Below are 19,471 nucleotides of genomic sequence, written 5' to 3'. Positions count from 1 at the left end.
GTTAAAGTCAGGTAGCCTTTTGTCCAGTGAAGGTTAAATATGTTTGCAAATTTGAGGATGCATGAGAGTTAATGTTAAAACCTTGATATGTTGCTCTCATATAACAAAAATATGCAAAGCTATTAGCCTCTCTTGAGATCAGTAGATAATTGTGTATGGTTGGTGAATTGAGTCAGGTTTATTCCCAGATACATGATACCAAATTCAGCCCTTTTACTCCACAAAGCTCTGAAATGTCCTGTAATTCTCATGAGTTTTGTGTCAAGTCAAACTTTTTGAACTTAACTTGTTCTGCCAGGCCATTTGTGAAATTTCTGCTAGAAGTTTTAGGGTTTGAGTTTATGTGCAAATGCAGCAGGAAATATTCAGGAACATTCACAGCAAGTGAGGGCAGTGGGTGAAGATGTTTATATCCTGTGATCAGGGGGGAGCTTTGTGCATTTTATGAGGCTGATATCTTCCTTGTACTTGTTCATACGTTTGATTGGCTGACTGCCGGGGTCAGCCCTACACACTGGTACAGAGTATGTGACTGTCTGACTGAGTGAGTGATGATACTTTCAGAGCAGTACAGAGTTGCATCAGTGGAGGAATAGCAACATAGTAGTCCCCCTGCAGATGCCATGCTCTGTCTATAGTGCTGTGGACTTTGTTCAGGGGGAGTAGGTGGAGCTACTCCTCTCCCCTGTCTGGCATTTTAACAGGCATCCCAGATAGTTGTGGTCATCCATATTCTAGGGTTTCACCTGGTCTTCTTCCTCCTATTTCAAGTTATAATTAGCATTGTTGTTCAAGTAAAAATTCCTGTTCAGTTATCTTAGAGAAATGTTTATCTGAGATGGTGACTCAGATATGTTTGCTGGTCTGCAGAAGAGTATGTTGGCTTCTAGTGTCACTTGTCACCCATAAGTTCATGAGTCTACGCCAAACTTGAGAACAAGATATCTCAAGGACACTTTGGGATTTTATTTTCAGCATTTGTATATATGCCCATTCTTACTCAAAGATTAAGCAGCTAGATTTTCAAGACCAAAGGTCAAATGTCAAAGTTGTCGGTCAGTGTATTTTCAGGCAGATTCATTTCCTGGTTGAAACCAGACTCAAAAATTGGGAGAAACTCTCGTTATTCCATTTTTTTTTTCCCTTTTTCACCAAAAGTGGAAAAAACAGAAAGCCATTATTCAGTTTTTCCTTTTTTTTTTTTTTTTTTTTTTTTTACCACAAATGGGAAAAACAGAAATAGGAATCACAACATTTTGAAAAATGGGGCCTAATTTTTGTTTGTTTCAATTCCATTACTTTGTTTTCTTCATTTAATGGAAATCTTGAGGAAAAGGAAGTCATGTGACCACTGGGAAAGGCGAGCATTTCAAAGTAAAAGCCTCCATGTCAAAACAAGAGCCATCCAATGTGTTTAACGGTGTGATAATAGTTTTATATATATATGTATGAAATATGAATACAAGATTTTTAAAAAGGTAATAACATTACAGTCCATTCAATTGCCAGTACATTAACAATTTACATTATTTATCATACATTGTAGATCATTGTTGCCTATTATAATACTTTAAAATTCAACGGATGGCTCTTGTTTTGACATGGAGGCTTTTATTTTGAAAAGCTCACCATTCCCAATGGGTCACACGACTTCCTTTTCCTCAAGTATTTAATCTAATGAAGAAAACAAATGTTTTTTTTTTTTTTCATTTTTGGTTTAACAGGGAAAAAAAGGACTGTTGTTGGGCTAGCCAAGACACTACTACATAAACAACCCAGGTCTTCTTTATGACCCACTGCTCTACTTTCCCTGTCCTGTAATTGTATTCCTCATGAAAGCATGAAACTGCCAGGCTTTAGTATACTCACATCATTAGGAGGTTAGATTTTCTCCCTGGGCCTGAGACTGGTTTTACGTGGCCGGAACCCGGAGCTGGGTTGGGCCAGGTCCCTCCCCTTTTGCCAGGCCAGGTTCGGCTTGAGGGAAGTCAAAAAATGGGTTTCCATTACAGTTTTTCACAAAATAAAAGTGATATTTCTTAATTTTTTAAGTACAATTGCTCTTTGAATGTGTTTCCATTGAAGGGAGTTTTGGGCATAGGCCTTGCAGTTCTCATAAAATCTCATCTCACGTGAATCCGCTGCAGGGAAGCTTGACGCTCAAAACCTGTTGCGTGTTGGTGCGGTTTTAGTTACATCTACGGTGGTTGCCTTGATAATTTTGAACAAAAGACGAAGGCAACGGATGAGAGTTCAGAGGTAAAGTTCATATGTATGGCAAAAGCCACGTATAGGGGTATAGGTATGATGTTAAGAAAAGTCTCTCCTTCTGTCCACATGAACCGTGCCATGTTGTCTCAGAGTGACTGGTCATGTGACACCGTATGTCATGTCCTGTGACTTGTAGATTTGGAAAAAGTGTTTCCATTGCACTTTTGCGATATATTTCTATATTGAAATGCCTGAAAAACCTCCTCATGAAAGCATAAAAACTTTGTAACCTTATTTTAGGGTTTTTTCGAAATTCAGGTGTTTCCATTACCAGTTTTTTATTGCGCTATTTTGATTTTGCGCATTTCCAAGTGTAATGGAAACCCAGATATAGATGTCCCATGTCAAACATAACAGTTTCTACTACATTTTACCCAGGATTTTTCAGTTTTTGTTCATTTTTCTCTTTTGATAGCTTCAGAGCTTCTCTATTAAAAAGATGGATGACACAAGTTACAACTAGAGACAAGATGCCCATCTCTGCTGCTCACATCTTCTTGAAGTCTTTTTAAACACTCTTCACTGAAACACTAGCTGCGTTTCTGTTACCTTAAGAAATGTGCAAAAACTAGTGCAATAAAAAACTGGTAATGGAAACACCTGAACTTTGAAAAACCTCTCAAATATGGCTAAAAGCTTTTTACTTTCTCATGAGAAGGTTTTTCAGATGTTTCAATACTGGAATATATCGCAAAAGTGTAATGGAAGCACTTTTTCTGCATTTACAGATCTCAGGACGTAATATACGGTGTCACATGACCAGTTCACTCCGAGACAACATGGCGCGGTACGTGTGTACCCGTGTGGCCTTAACATCATACTTACACCCTTATTCGGGCATTTGCCATACATACAGACTTTGCCTCAGAACCATTATCTGTTACCTTCATCTTTGATTCAAAACTGTCGAAGCAGCCGCTGTAGATGTGACCATAACCATACCAACACGCAACACGTTTTGAGTGTCCAGCTTCCTTGCAGTGGAGTCTCGAGAGATGAGAATTTACGAGAATTACGAAGCTCATTCCCGAAATGCTCGTCAACGGAAACACATTCAAAGCAACATTGTACTTTGTTGAAATTTTAGAAATAACACTTTTATTTTGCGAAAAACTGCAATGGAAACCCAGCTACTGGTCGTCTTTTACTATGTCCATCTACACACAATATAGGCGAGCATCAACAACAAAATCTGCCTTTTTACAGTGATTCCTTATGTATTATTCTGAACACCTGGGAGCAATGCAATTTGCTTGAAATGGGTGAGGAATAAGGAAGGAGGGGGATGGCAAGGAATCAGGAGTGTGTGAAGATTTTCTTGATTCTCTTTAACTTTCCTTACTCTAAAGGCTCAACCGGCTTTATTGCCAAAGAAGTTTACGAGATTGACTGAAATCTTGTTTGGTCAGCTCATATATTTGCTCTGCTACATTCGCTCACTGTTGCACTTCACCCTGCAGATAAAGAAGCTTCCGTTCATCGTTCATGCTGGTGAATTATTTTTGTTTGTTGGTGAAAAGTGGAAATAACTTGTCTCTGATGTCCTTATATAGAAGACAGGGGGTTAGAAAGTGGAGCTCTGTTTCTACTTCCTGTTGGCTGTAGCGGGTGCACAGTCTTTCCTCTGTAGGGATCCAGCTTTGTCTCAAAGGTGAGGTTGTGCTCTCTGAGACTGTACAGTCAGACATTTCCTCAGCTATGCATTAGTCTTATTGCTTAAGGGACAAAAAGCATTCTAGTTTTTGCTTTTTAGTTAATAGTTGTCTAGTTTGAGTTTGTTAGTGTACGTTACAACCGTCATTGGCCTTATGTTGGAGAGGACACTGAGAAATGAATCCAGCAGAGATCGCTGTCTCTTGTGGCGGCTTTGATGATAATCCATCCCACAGACCGAAGAAAGAGTTTACTCTCATTTGGAAATATTTTCTCAGAAAAATGGATTAAGTCCACTTTTTTCCCAAAGATTCTTCTTTGTTGTGTTTTGCTAATCTGGGTTGAACCGTTGCATGCGTTGCTCAACACTGCTCCCATGGTCGGTGTTGGTATTGCTACCTAATTGGCCTGAAATGAAAGCAGAGTACAGTCAGAAAGGTTTGTCTGTGTCTTTCAAATCTGGTTGGGCACATCACTAATTTACTTTCATTATTTGAGGGGTGCTGGGATGAAATTTATGGGTGCTCCATACTCTTAAAAAGATCTTATGGTGTTTAACATATTGTAGAAGAAAACTGGTTAAAAAGTAGCACTGCCAGCCTGCTGCACTCTGCAAACACACAGGGAAATAGTGCTGTAGGGGATAAGTGAGGTTGAGGGAGCATGGCACACAACTGCATACAGAAAAAGAAGCAAAAACTTAAATTTATCATCCATCATAATGAAGCTTAGTTAACAGATGAAGTGAGTGAACTGTGCTGACTGTAGTCTCTGTTAAAAGCTCTGCACTGAGTGCAGTGATGTTTGTACATCAGCTCCTCATCCTCACTGCTCCACTTATCATTCACAATAAATAGGACATGTCTGCAATTCATGCCTCATTTAGATCCAATCTAGACTGGTTTCTGTCGCTAAAACAACTCAGAATTGTAGTTTAAAGTTTACATTTCAGCCAACTTATTACAAAAATCACATTAAAATCCTGCCCGGCTCATTAAAACAGCTAATGGAAAGGTCCAGAGCTGGTTTGGAGACACAGTGCACGAGCCCAAAGAGGATCTGGTCCAAGCTCTGTAGTGTCTTGCCTCTTGTTAGCCCTCCTCCGGTCTGATGGGGTAAATCTCCTGCTTTAAGGTGCATGTGTAAAGGAGTGCTTAAATTTTCCTAGAAATCTCCAGGAGTGCATGTGTAAAAGAGCTTGTGCATATAGTTCTAAGAACTCTACTGAAGCTGTTTTTCTCCTGTTCAGGTCACTAAGTCTGCCCTCTGACTCTCCTCTAGGTGAGTGCTGGATGTCCGGTGATATGCGAGTGTCCAGCCGGCCCCCCATCCTGCCCCCCAGGTGTCAGCTCGGTCCCGGACGGCTGCGGCTGCTGTAAGGTGTGCGCCGCTCAGCTCAACCAGGACTGCCATGAAGGACGGCCATGTGACCACCACAAAGGCCTGGAGTGCAACTATGGCAACGATGTGGGTCGCACCAACGGCATCTGCAGGGGTACGTTGTGTGCACAGAAGGGGTGAAATCTGCATGAGGGACTTTATTTTTGGGGTTGAGTGAGGGGATGTGTAACTTCAGGGTGGAGAAAGCAGCATCTGAGCCAGGCGGCTGCAGCCTCTCTTTGATTCGAGCTGCAGGTTTGAAGTCTCGGTTCAAAAACAGAGCGCCTTCATGAGCTGCGACTGAAACGCGGCCAACTCTGGATTTATATAAGTAGTTCAGTGAGTACACAAACAGCGGCTGTGAAATGCACAAACACGCACATGTACAATGGTATTTTTATACGCCTGTTTATTTGGGGGTGTTTCTATATAGAGGGGGGTTTCTGGGGTGTTGTGTGGGGAGTCCCACTGAGGGAGTGAGGGAAAGGAGGTGGTAAACAAGTCAAAATACCTCTCTGGTCTAAGAATAGAGACTGCTTCATAAACCTGCAGATAGTGTGTCTCTCCCTGACTCATCTTATCCTCCTTCCAGGCATATTAAAGGTGCCTTAACAAAGACGTCTGTCCCTCATTTCACACTGTAAGGAGTTTCTACCTGCTTATATATCAGCCTCATTCTAATACTAATTCTTCTTTATGACCTACAAAAGAAAATAAGACTGTTTAGGCAATAATGATAGAATAATAACACTTTATTAATCTAACAAAAATCCCTATGTTTTTAAATGATACACCTACAAAATAGAAGTCCTATTCAAACTATTGGGTATTTTCTTGTATTTAAATCTCTAAAATTGCAAGAAACATTAGCACAAACATGTGCAAATGTGTTGGCAAACTTTTTTGTCTGATTTAAAAGGTGTTTTGGTTATTTTTGATATCTTTTGATGGATTAATTCCTCTCTAACAGACTTGTGCTATGACATAAATGCAGTTTATTGAAGCAATTGTACTTTTGATTCTATCATGATTAAAATAACAGAGATTTTATAGCTTAAAAACTGTAGGCATCCTAAAATGTTGATGTAAACAAACATTTTGATAACCTTAAACAAGCCGAAGATGAACTATTTCTGTTTTAAAGGTCACATAGTATGCTAAATCCACTTTTATGTGCCCCTGGCCTGTCCACAATCCCCCCAAGAATCAGAAAAATCCATCCCCTCCCATGCTGAAACAAGCCGTTCTCAGATTTTCTACTCATGATGACATTTGGGGAGTTAGCCCCGCCCCCAGATTCGGTAGGCCCTCTCTGCTTGGAGGAAAGTTCCACCCTCCACTCCTGATCCCGCTAAGAGGAGGATCAGGAGAGCCCCATCTATTTAGCCACATTCATTTTCTGAGAGGGGCGTGGTCATAGGCTGGGTTAAGCAGGTCATTAAAGGACATTAAGACATGCAAAAACCCAATACTGGAGTGTTTTTTCAGCATCAAACTTCACAGGCATGTTTTGGGGACCTCTGAGACTGATATAAACTCGTCTTAAGGGGTAAAATATGTCCCCTTTAACTCGAATATCTGCAAAGTTCAGATTCTAGAAGTCCTTGAACAGCTGCTTTAGACTGGATGCATGGAGGAGATGTGATTGCTGCGTGATTTTCACTTTGGCATGCATGTAAACAAGTCAGATTTCCTGCTGTGTCTCATGCAGAAAGTCTAGAGAGTAGAAGGCTCACCTATTTTAACTGTGATCCGTACATGTCTCTCAGCCAAAATAGACAGGAAAATGATAAATAACAAGCTAAATTCACCTTTTATGTCACTGGAAAAATCCAGTTATGCTTCTGGTTTGTACTTTTTAAAGTAAAAGTCCAGCTTTGCTTTTTTTACGGAGAAACTCACCTCCTTTGTACAGAATGCTTTCAGTGTGAATTTTTCCTCATTTCAATTACAGGGCTATTTATCAAGGTAAAACTTGTGAAAAAGGCTGTGAAAGCAGAAGGAGGATGCAATAGACAGCACTGTATGATATAGAAGCGCAAGAAAGCAAGGTAGAGCTGAAACACACCACTGCCATCACATGGTCAACATAACCTCAGTCTGAAACGGGCATGCAGACCATTTACCATAAGGAATGACAACTTATAAACCGGCAACCTCCAGAGGTAGAATGAAGCCACCATGGAAGTGCAAGTGATTGCAAATGTCCACTTAAGACCAGCTACTAAAGCCCTGGTGGTCGCAAACACAACCCATGATAAACGTCCATTATTACAGCAGAAATAAACATGTTTACAACCTGGGTCAAAAAAGTGATTCTGGTCAGAATTGTTCAGAGTTCTGCATAATCAGGGGTGCAGCTGATAAAACTGAAGCCAGCATGGTGTGGCTGTTTTTTTAGGATGCTTACGGCCCACCTCCACCTCTCAGTCTGTTTCTAGGGTGATCACTAACCAAATGGCTGGTGTAACCCAGACTTTGTACAGTCGATTGTCTCCACCCTCTCCCATAAATTAGTGAAACAAAAAGTAGTAGACTACTGGATGCTGTGCAGATGCCATTTAGGGGAACAGCTGCACCGTAGTCACTGCAGGGACTCTGATGTTTCCCCTGTCTTCTGACCAAAATGCCCAGTAAACCTAACAGTGAAGCATCAGAGCTCCCTCAGGATGGTCCAGTTCACAGCAGAACAGATTCTTGTGTCTGTTTAAAGCAGACATTCACTGTTATCGAAGTTTCAATGACTCTAAACCTGTTTCAGATTGGCGTGTCTTGGCTGCGACACAGCTTGATCAGCTAAAGAATTACTGCCTGAGCAGTGTAAATTTTCTAACATTTCTGTCTTTGTTTTTCCTCCAGCGAAGGCAGAGGGCCGATCGTGTGAATATAACGGGCGGATTTACCAAAATGGTGAGAACTTCCACGCTGGTTGTAAGCACCAGTGCACCTGCATCGATGGAGCGGTGGGCTGCGTCCCTCTCTGCCCCAGCCACGTGCCCCTGGCATCCCCGTCCTGCCCCGCCCCCCAGCTGGTCAAAGTCCCGGGCCAGTGCTGCCTCAGCATCGACTGCCACAAAGGAACCACGGTGGTTCCCCCGGTGCACCGACGACCCCAGCCTCCAGCTTACTCGCCGTACCCGTTCATCCCCTACCCGGCCTACCCCTACCCGAAGCCTTACCCCAAACCCTTCCGGAAACTGTACCCCTACAAACCCAAGAAGGAGAAGGACGTGCTGGGGAACGAGCTGGTGGAGGTCGGACGGAAGTGGGAGAAGATGCGTGGAAACAAACACCTGGCAGGTAAGAGACCATACCACCATGTCGTCTGAAGCCTTTTACACATATGAAACAAACAACAGAGGTACACTCGGGACTGGACTGGTCACCAACAAACAACCGGCACAGTCACAATCACATCTACGGGCAATTTAGCATTACCAATTAACCTCACAAGCATGTTTCTGGGCTGTTCATTCAGAGCAACAGTACACCCACTATAGGGCAATCAAAGCATTTCTCATACTTGGAGTCCAGAGTAAATTTGGACATTACTGATGTCTCCTCTCACTCCAGTATGTTTTCTGTGTTTGCACACTGCCCTGCAGGCTCATGACTTTATATGGGCATAAAAGGGAGGAATCTTTATGCAAAATAGGTGGAAAAAGTGCAAGAGCAGCATCAATAGGTGCTTTGCAGATGACAGCAGTGAAGAACCAAGAAGTGATTTCTACACAGAGAAGTGCTACCAAAAGGTCATGTTTTTAGCTGTTTATGAGTATGCCAAGCTACGTTTTTGTGTCCTGAAAGTAGAGGAATATTCAAGACACAAAAGAAGGAAGGATATTTAAAAAAAACTAGCACTCAAACGGGAGCTAGCTAACATTAAAGAGCTGTTTTCATTTCACAGGCTTGTCGTAAACGGCTCATCATCACTTTGTCTCTCCCCCCACCAGGTTTGCTTGTTTGATAGTCCATCACTGTTTCGATTGTAAGCATGTTTGAGACAAAATTAAGATTTTTTTATAGGTGAAAGGGGCTCAGCTAGCCTCTTAGCTCAGTACTAGACTCCTTAAAACTTGTTTACCATCATCTCATTAGAAGATGCTGGACCAGTGTTACTCAACCCTGATTAACCAAAGAGCCAAATTATTGAAAAATACCTTTGCAAGAGCCACAATATAAGCGGTGAAAAATGGCAAAAACGGCTTGAAGTAGCAATAAAATTAAGTTAAAAGTGGCAAAAAAGGTCCATAAGTTGCAAAAATGTGGAAAAATATGAGAGAAAAGTGACTAAAATGGGCAAAAAGTAGTCAAGAGTGGCAAAATAGGGCAAAAAATAGGAAACAAGTGGTATTTAATGGCGAAATAAATCGTAAAATAGGGAATAAATGGTGAAAAATGGGCAAAAATGGGCTAAAAGAAATTGCAAAAAAGAGGAAACAAGTGTTATTTAAAGGAAAAAGGTAGATTTAATGGGCAAAAAGTTGTGAAAAAAATGGAAGAAGGGGCTGGGATAAAAGTGTCAAAAAGAAGTGGCAAAAATGGGCAAAAATAATAGGAAAAAAGGGGCTCCTAATGGCAAAAGGCAGTTTAAATAGGTGTAAAGTGGTGACAAAATGGAAAAAGGGGCAAAAATGGGATAAAAGTGGCAAAATGGGAAGAAATTGGCTAAAAGAAGTTGCAAAAAAAATAGGAAAAGAGTGGTATATTAGAGCAAAATAAATGATAGAATAGGGAATTAATGGTGAAAAAGGGCAAAAATGGGATAAAAGTGGCTAAAAGAAGTTGCAAAAAAGAGGAAACAAGTGGTATTTGATGGAAAAAGGTAGATTTAATGAGGGAAAAGTGGTGAAAAAATGGAAAAAGGGGCAAAATGGGAAGAAAGTGGCAAAAAAAGTGGCAAAAATGGACAAAAATAATAGGAAAAAAGGGGTACTCGATGGCAAAAGGCAATCTAAATAGGCATACAGTGGCAAAAAAAGGTGAAAATGGCAAAAATGGGGAGAAAGTGTCAAAAAGAAGTGTTAAAAATGACTATAAATAACCTATAATAATGCTATGTGTACTGGACGTGTTCACATTGTCTGTGAATGAGTTGAAATGTGAGAAGAGAATAAACAGCTTCATTGTGTGCACAATAATCACAGCAGAAGCTAAATGATCACAGGAATGTCATCCCTCGCCCTCTTGATTGCAGCGTATTTACCTGAATATTTCCTGCTTTGTTCACACACCTGCTCGTCCCTTCACACAAGTATTTGAGTTGAAGGCTGGCAGGGCGAATACAAGCTAAAATATCAGCCTTTTGTGTTCACACTTGCAGCTCATAGTGTGAATTTGATGATTTTTTTTTAGGAGTTTTGTGTTCGATACTGGTAGATGGGCACACCTGGACCAGGTACACGGTTTAGCTAATTGTGTGTGGGATCAGACTGATAAACTGATACCTGATAGCATGTTTTATTCAGGGCTGGTGTGGCACCAGCTCCGGCGTGTTTCCTCTCTGCAGCAGAGCATCATGTTTACGTTTTCACCATTTTAACCTCCCGACGCACAAACGGCCTTACTGTTAGCCTCTGCGTGTGTGCTGGCGTTTATGTGTGGCTTGTTTTCCACTGGCTCCTTGCACACCAGAGGTGCTCTCGCTCATACACTCGGCTCTCACACAGCACATACCTCTGTCACCCAGCTTTCCCCTCTCTGTAATCACCCTCTCTGTGCGTCAGTGTTGCCTGTTCACTGAATGAAGCTAGTGTGCTTTGCATCTCTGGACCGCTCCTTTCCCCTCTCGCTCCCGCCGGCCCTTTTGCACCCACATTTACTTTTACAGATCTGTAGGGTCGTTTGAATGCCGACAAGAGTGTGAGAAAGGCCTCTGATAGGGCCTGAATGATGTATCGGTAAGGATGCCCATCAGTGCCAAAATGTATAAATCCACCCAAAAACGACGTATTTATCTGGCATGATAAACACAGTTTTTAAAAAGTAAAGATTTCTGATGAGAAATCAGACTGGTGCACCTGCTCAGGAAGCAACTGTGATCTGTTGTCCCTCACATGTCGTCTCTTCTACCCCCCCAGCCTGGACGCAGCTTGGAGATCAGTGCGTGGTCCAGACTACATCCTGGTCCCAGTGCTCCCGGAGCTGTGGGATGGGCGTCTCGTCTCGTGTCACCAACGACAACGCCCGCTGTAAGCTGATCAAGGAGACGCGTCTGTGCAACATTCGTCCCTGCAGCTCCATGTCTGTCCCCGTCAAGGTGAGGAATGTGTTTGGTGCTTTTAAGATTCTCTACATTACACTTGTTCCTCTGAAGACCAGCAAACACGCAGAGCAGCTTGGGGGCTAAATGGATTCAGGAAAGGACGGCTCTCCAGGGGTCAGATTGGTATTAATATCACGGCATGTATTCGCCCAGCTCAGTCCATAAATCCCTGAGAAGCTTCAGCCTTAATGGGTCTATTCTGTCCGTTCACACTTCAGTCGCTGTAGGAAACTTCCTCCTGCAGATAAACAACCAGGCTGATTTAAGATGACATTTAAAATGCTAAAGAAAGAAATACAAACTTTAATTCACCAGCCAGCTATTTCCAGAGATGTGCTCTTGACTGAACTGAACTGAGAGATGAATTAAGCATCTTATAAATTTCATATTTGATTTTTATTCATGCACACAAGCTGAAGCACCCAAGAAATGTTTACAGTTGTGGCTGCTGAAAATCTTCGTGTTGCACAACAAAAACAAAAAATCATAACTTTCACAATTCTTTAAGACTTTTGTGTTCATGGTTTCTACTGAAAATTCTTCCTTAAAGATACATTATGTTAAATTTTGGTGCTTATATGGCTATATCAATTTAAAAATGACAACTCCCATGTTCTATATTTTTAGTTAAGTACGTGCATTCCCTCGAGTACTAAAGAAGCTTTTAAAGCCAGTGGATTTCTTCATTTTTTTTGGTTTTAACTGAATTTCTACTGTGCACTGAAGAAGACATATACCAAGGTTCAGTCTGAAGGGGTGCATTGGTTATTAAAGATAAATATAAGCATGCAATTGGGACAAATTTTGAAAAAAACTGCAAAAAAGACCAAATCATCGAGAAATAATACTAAGTAAAACTGGATGGTAGAAAGAAAAGAAACAACAGTTCATGTTCAGGACCAACAGGTTCTAAAGTCCTGCTGAAACTGCAGAACCAGAATCATGCGTAAACACCCACCGGCCACTTTATTAGGTACCCCGGTACACACAGTCAAGACGGCCTGCTGAAGTTCAAACCAGCAAAATTTGATGCCTCCATGATGTTCTTGCGTTTCAAATACATGGGCCAGACGTGGCCAATGTACAGGCTGGGTGGATCTTGCACTGTTTAGTTCCTAGAGCATCAGAATAGAGAAGAAAGGAGATTTACTGTATGTGCCAGGAGAGCAACGGATGAGGAAAGGTTTTAAAAAAAAGAATAAAGCATCAATACTACAATTGAGAGCTAACATTCTTGAATGTCATTATGTGAGGTGAAAGTCATCCTACATTGCTCTTTTTTACATATTTGAAATAAAATTTTAATTGCCAACCCAGACAGGCTGTTAGTTCTATACAGAAGCACAGGATGTGAAAGATGTCAGCCCCCTTCACCTACATGATGGATAGTTGACCACCTCAAAGTCTGACGACCTTGAGCAATAATTGTAATATACAAAACTAGGACAGCAACACCATGAGCAGTAATGGATAGATAAACAGAAAAAAAATCATGTCAAGTAAATGAACAAAATGTTCATGTGTGTGAACAGATGTGCAAAAATGTTTTTAATAAAGCAATTACAGTATGTAGTAGCATAATTTTCATGCAAAACAATAAATGTGCAAAAACAGCATGCCTAATAATATCTAAATGTCAGTGCATTACAAACTTTTTACGTTGCACAAAATAAATGTGCTATGTTTCATGCATATTTTTAAAAAAGCATAATTTTATGTATATAAATACATACAGTATGCAATGTTTCCTGAATATTGATACATGCACAAGATATTTTTGCATTCTTAATAATGTGGAAAATATTGATGCATGATAGGAAATGTGCAAAACTTACATGCATTTTTTATTTTTTTATTTTACCTTTATTTAACCAGGAGAATCCATTGAGATTAAAAACCTCTTTTTCAAGGGAGTACTGGCCAAGAGGCAGCAAAGTTCAACCCACAGTTACAACATACAAACAAAATTAAAACAACATTAAAGCATAATGAGGAGTCACAGATTATAAAAATCAAGTGCACATTATTGAAGCAGACTCCAATGCTTTTAGCTTGGTTTTAAAAGCATGTAAGGATGGCGCGCCGGTAGTCGAGTGGTTAAGGCGCATGCCATATGAATCCGGCCCGTGGCACTATTTCCTGCATGTCTCTCCCTGCTCTCTCCCCTGTTTCCGACTCTATCCACTGTCCTATCAAATAAAGACAAAAAGGCCAAAAATAAATCTTAAAAAAAAAAAAAAAAAAAAAAAAAAGCATGTAAGGATAAGAACTCAGACAATTTCCAGTCTCTGCAACATGTTCCAAGCAAAAGGAGCTGCATATCAATAAATGTGCAAATAGTCATGTGGAGTAATTACTGAACCAAATTTCCATGCATGTGTGCAACTGTTTGTGCATGATGACAAATGTGCTAACTTTTCATGCATACTTATAAATATGCAACATTTTATCTATATACATACATATGCAAAACTTCCTGATTATTGATACATGTGCAACATTTTCTTACATACAAATTAATGTAAAAAATATTGATGCATGATAAGAAATGTGCAAAAAGTATATGCATACCAATAAATGTGCATGTATAGTTGCATATAGTAATTAATGAACCAAATTTCCATGCAAAAATATTTGTGCAAATGTGTGTGCATGATTACAAAAGTGCTGAATTTTCATGCATACTTCTAAATTGCACAATTTTGTATATACACATGCAACATTCCTGAATATTAACATATGTGCAAAATCTTTTTGCATACTAATGAATGTGCAAAGTATTGATGCATGATAAGAAATGTGCAAAAACATATATGCAAACCAATAAATGTGCAAATAATCATGCATAGTAATTAATGAACCAAAATTCCATGCAAAAATATGTGTGAAAATGATTGTGCATGAAGACAAATATGCAAAATGATAATGTGCAGCAGACATAATCATTTCCACTCACAACAAATCTCAAACAATATATAAGAGTGTGTCTATTTTATATTTTGAATGCTGTATATAATTTTTTTCTATGAAAACTTTAGAAACAACTCTCTCCCATCTTTTAAAACTAGATAAAGTTGACTCTGTGGCAAACACTGATTTCTGATGTACCTGCACTGTTCTGTGCCTGTACAGATGGAACTAAATGTCTGTTCTCCTGTTGGTTAACAGTCTTCTGCCTCCACTGTTAGAGTAGAGAAAGAGGGATGAAGAGAGAGATGAAAAGGAGGGAGGAACAATAAAAACTTAAGCTGACATTCACACAGACAAAGGGAGCTCCACAGCTGCAGAGAAAAAGTTCACAACAACACCACCCTCCTCTCCCACACTGACCCTGCGACTCTGTGACTTTTTCCCTGTGATTTTAAAAGCTCTCGTTCGCCCACTCCTCTGCTCTCTCACATTTTGTACCCAGCAGCCTCATGAACACTCAGCGTCCCGTCGTGATCCACTCAGGAGCCTGATGGCTTGTTGTGCACCTGTTCTCTCTGTTTGCAGAGCAGCTGTGGGTGTTAATGTGCATCAGTGTCAATCCTCCGCTATTGTCGGCATGCTTGTCTCTTCGGCTCTCGTCTGTTGTTCTGACCTTTGGTTTTGTCTCTCCCTGCCTCTGCTCTTCACTGGATCAGCTCTGTTTTCATGTCTGAGTAATGAGTTCTTACACCGTGCTGTGGTATGGCTGCACATGTTTAACAGTAATGACAGTATGAGCCTGTAAGCAGTGTTTAGAAGCACCAAAGAACAGATTTAAACTGTGGTGGAGGTGTAGATTATGGGATAGCGATGTGATGACTTGGTCTATTTATCATTTTGGTTCACGGCTGAAGTGTCTCTTCAACCATGCATTGTCTTGATGAAGTAAAAGTCAACTCATCTACTCAAGTGTGAGGACAAATGTGGTAAGAATAAAAGTGGAAGTACTGATCAACTTCTTTTGGAGTCAAATTGAGAAACCACAGGGACTAAAATGCACTCAGAGTAGAAGAGAATGGGACGGTTTTCCCTCCATCTTGTTGTGACAACAACTTCTGCCATGCATAGAATTTATGCAGCAAGACTTAAATCCTAGGGCAGACACTGTGGAGCATGCATTCAACACCTTGTCCAGTTTGGGTCCATCAGAAGCATGCACATGCAAGAGAAAATCAGTCTTCATTGGTTTCAAGAAGTTTAACAAATTAGGTTTAGTATGATTTAAACTGGACTAACTTATTCATGCATTTAACTGCATAGTGCAGTTTTACTTGAATGAACACAATAATTTGACTCCTTCTTTGCAAAGCCAATGCATTGTCCAGATTCCATGTCTGCCATCTGGTGGTTCCACCTTGTGAAGCTTCAAGCTGCTTGTTGGAGAATGACCGGACAAATCAGTGTCATACAAGGAGGAAAGAGACGGGAGCTAAGACGGTAAACAATAGCAACCAATGAAGGGATTAGCATGCATGCAGCGATAGCAGCAGTCTGGTCAGAAGTGGACATTTCTTTATTAAAAGAAAGGCAAAGACTGTAAAAGTGACAGGCGGATCGGTGCAGCATCAGCAGTCCTGCAGGTGTTGTGCCAGTCCGTCGAGGTGAGGATGGAGCTGAGCCATCTATACTCCAACCCTCACCTTTGTTCATGAAGTCCAGACATCCGGAGGGAGTTTGAAGTAGAGCTGCTGCTCCTTCGCATTGCAAAGGGGCCAGCTGATGTGGTTTGAGCATGTGATCAGGATGCATCCAGAGCGCCTCCCTTGAAGGTCTTCCTCCAAACATGTAGCTTGGAGGAAACCTCGGGAGGACCCAGAATGTGGTGGGGAGATTATATATCCCATGTGGTGTGGGAACACCTCATGATTCCCCAGAAAGAGTTGAAAAATGTTGCAGATGAGAGAGATATCTGGGTTGACTGCTGCAACCGCGACCCAGCTTTGATAAGCAGAAGAAGATGGATGGACTGATGGAAAGAACAACCTGAAGCAAAAGTGGATTAACCAACTGGCTCCACTGATAGTGAACAAGAATAATGGCTGTCTGCTGAGCTCACGCTATGTAGTTTCTTCTTCAACAATGGCGCACTTCTACATCATATGTGTTATGCTCTGATTGGCTTGCAACAAATAAATAAAATAATAAAATAATTGTCAAACCAAACCACCTTTCTTCTCCCTTCTGCTGCTCGGTTTAAACTCCTGCACATCGCCTTGACTATGCATATGTGCCGAGAAGCATCGGTCAATTCCATGTGACTGATATGTGCTTAAAGACAGGTGTACCTAATGAATTGGTCAGTGAGTGCATTGCTAGCATTTACTGTAGAGCTACTGCTAACATCAAGCATGTATGACGACATCTTTTGACTGTCATGTTTACTGTTTCTCCATCTTTGTGTCTCCACAGAAAGGGAGGAAGTGCTCTCGTACCCACAAGGCCCCGGAGCCCCACCGCCTGTCCTACGCTGGCTGCAGGAGCACCCGCCTCTACAGACCCAACTACTGCGGCGTGTGCAGGGACGGCCGCTGCTGCTCCCCCCGTCGTACACGTACCGCCAGCGTCGCCTTTGCCTGCCCCGACGGCGAGCGCTTCAACCGCTCCGTGATGTTCATCCAGTCGTGCAAGTGCAGTGACGAGTGCAACCATCTGAACGAGGCGGCCATGCCTCCTCAGCGATGGCTCTACGGAGACACGCATAAGTTCATGGACTAACCCTGAACCCCAAAGACACCCGAACCAGACTTTAACTCCCTCATAGTGATCCCCAGTATAGAGTAGCTGTCCTTAGTGTATCTATGAGTAGACACAAGCGAGGTGAACACGTGGAAACGTCTTTTATGGATGTTTGGGGAGAAAAAGGGAGAGGCACCAGTGACTGGAAGGAGAAAAGTGACCGGCCCATGCTTTAGTGTAGATAAAAAAGAGGTTTCTGGCCTTGTTGGACTTCTACGGAGAGGGTAAAACCGGCAACTGTGCTCCAAAAGTCCCCTAGACTCTGAGACTTTATCTGGGGACGTTGGTGCAAAGAAAAACCGGTATTTTGTCATTGATGGTTTGGGTTTTCATCTCAGTACGTAGAGGAGCAGCAGGACGTGGCAATAGCTCAAACCAAATGAAGACGTAACGGTGAAGACAAAGCTGCAAACACGGGGATCTGAAGGTGGAAAAGGAGAAGGGCTTGTGTCTTTTTCTGGTATTTATTCACTGGTATTTATTGTTGAGGCAGTGGCTGCTATGTTTGGAGCATCGCCACGGCTGTATGGGGACCTGAGAGGGACAAAACAGCTGAGAGCTGTCAGCCACTGGACTCCTGTGGCTCCAGAGGTCACGGCGGTCGTGGAGCCGCGTGTAATGACGGATGATGAAGGCCGCAGGCGAGAGGAGGATGACGTATGGACTCCAGAAAGGCCGAGCTGAACCTGCCGGGTCGAGGCTTTGTAAGCATTAGCGGGGAATATGTCAGAGGTTGTTTACACAGCTGAACTCGTCCCCGGCCTCGCCTTCTGCGGGGAGCTGAGACATTTAGCGAGCAGCAGAAGAACAAGGCTGGGATTCTGGCGCCAAGAAGTCAACCGCCTAATTCAGGGCAAATTACCATCCTGGCTCTGACAGGCAGTGAGAAAAAGATCCGCCGCGCTCTTGTTTGCTATAAAAGTGAAATCTGAAAACTGAGGGAAGTAAACATGTAATTTGTGACTCGTGGTTGGAAATGTTCTGGCGCCCAATCTGGCCTGTAATCGAGTCAGCTCACGGACACCAAACAATAACTCACGGTTGTTCTTTTTTAGTTGTTTCTCTGTCTAAAAAAATGCTTTAAAAAACACAAAGCTTTATTTTTCTGCAGATTTAAGAGGCTAGAGCTGCCAGTGGCTATAAAGAAGCTATTTCTGAAGACAATAGAGGACAAAATGAATCACTTTAACCATGAAACAGAGCATATATTCAACTAGGACTGTGGTTAAAGTTCATGCACCTTATGACAGCCTCATACGAAGCTCATTAAGAAAGCGTTTAAAGGCTTACTATGCGACGTCAGACCAAAACAAATACTCTCTTTGCACACGCCTCCTCCATCCCTCTGCTGCTCCCTTTTCTCTAGCACCTAAGAGGCAACCTGCTTGGTTGAAAAATGAAACTAATGTGCAAATTTCAAAGCTAATTTTGGCTCAAAATTGCAGAAAGCTGCAGTTCCCAAAGTGAGCATGTCAGTTTGTTTGCAGAAGCAAATTAATCTGTTAAAATGGGTGCTCAGGATCAGTTAAAACTTCAAGAAATTAACAAGAAATTATAAGTTTTTGTTGGAAAATTTACAAAAAAATGTATGGGCATATTTCTGCTGAATGCAATCATATTAAAAGGCCATCATATTGCTTTATTGTGTTTTTTCCTCCTCAAAAAGCTCCTATCTGTACCCTATGTCTGAAAGGTCCCCGAACAGTCAACTTGTTAGGTTTCTATAGGCGCCCTGAGTATTTTCCAGAACAATCTGCATGCAGATTGATCCAGTAGTTTAGATGTTGATTTAAATCAAAGTTACAGGCTGAAAAAAATCAACTAAACCAGTATGGAAGTGCAAAATATTTGCAGTTTGCTCATTCAGCTTGAGGCCGTCTGCAGAAACAATAAAATAGGAGAACAAGACTAGTTGGAACCTCAAAGAAACAGCTAGAAACTATGTGTTTTTATTCTCAAAATTACAAAACAGTTGTTTAAGTAGAATTCTGTGTAAGATTTATACATTAATTGTTCAATCTTTTGCTCTTTTATGACTTTTTCCTTCTGGAAATTGTACCATATGTCTTAAAAGTCCAACATTGGTTACATTTGTCGGGTTTCTAGATGGGCCATGATTTGTTTCTATGACCAAAATGTAAGCATTGTTTGATCTAACACAGAGGTGCCCAAACTTTTCCCACTGAGGGCCACATA

General features: G+C 41.5%; 1 protein-coding gene across 1 annotated transcript in view; it reads left to right on the top strand.

The window, feature by feature from the left end:
* Positions 1 to 18,912, top strand: part of si:ch211-106h11.3 (CCN family member 1) — a 30,903-nt gene extending 11,991 nt beyond the window's left edge. The window contains exons 2-5 of the mRNA XM_041777776.1: positions 5,206 to 5,419; positions 8,164 to 8,604; positions 11,385 to 11,563; positions 16,949 to 18,912. Of these exons, the coding sequence (XP_041633710.1) occupies positions 5,206 to 5,419; positions 8,164 to 8,604; positions 11,385 to 11,563; positions 16,949 to 17,254 (1,140 nt within the window). The 3' untranslated portion in view covers positions 17,255 to 18,912. The remainder of the gene's footprint in view (positions 1 to 5,205; positions 5,420 to 8,163; positions 8,605 to 11,384; positions 11,564 to 16,948) is intronic.
* The last annotated feature ends 559 nt before the right edge of the window (positions 18,913 to 19,471 follow it).

Source organism: Cheilinus undulatus, linkage group 21, assembly GCF_018320785.1.
Source record: "Cheilinus undulatus linkage group 21, ASM1832078v1, whole genome shotgun sequence".
NCBI lineage: Eukaryota > Metazoa > Chordata > Actinopteri > Labriformes > Labridae > Cheilinus > Cheilinus undulatus.
This window is presented reverse-complemented; position numbering and strand designations above follow the sequence as displayed.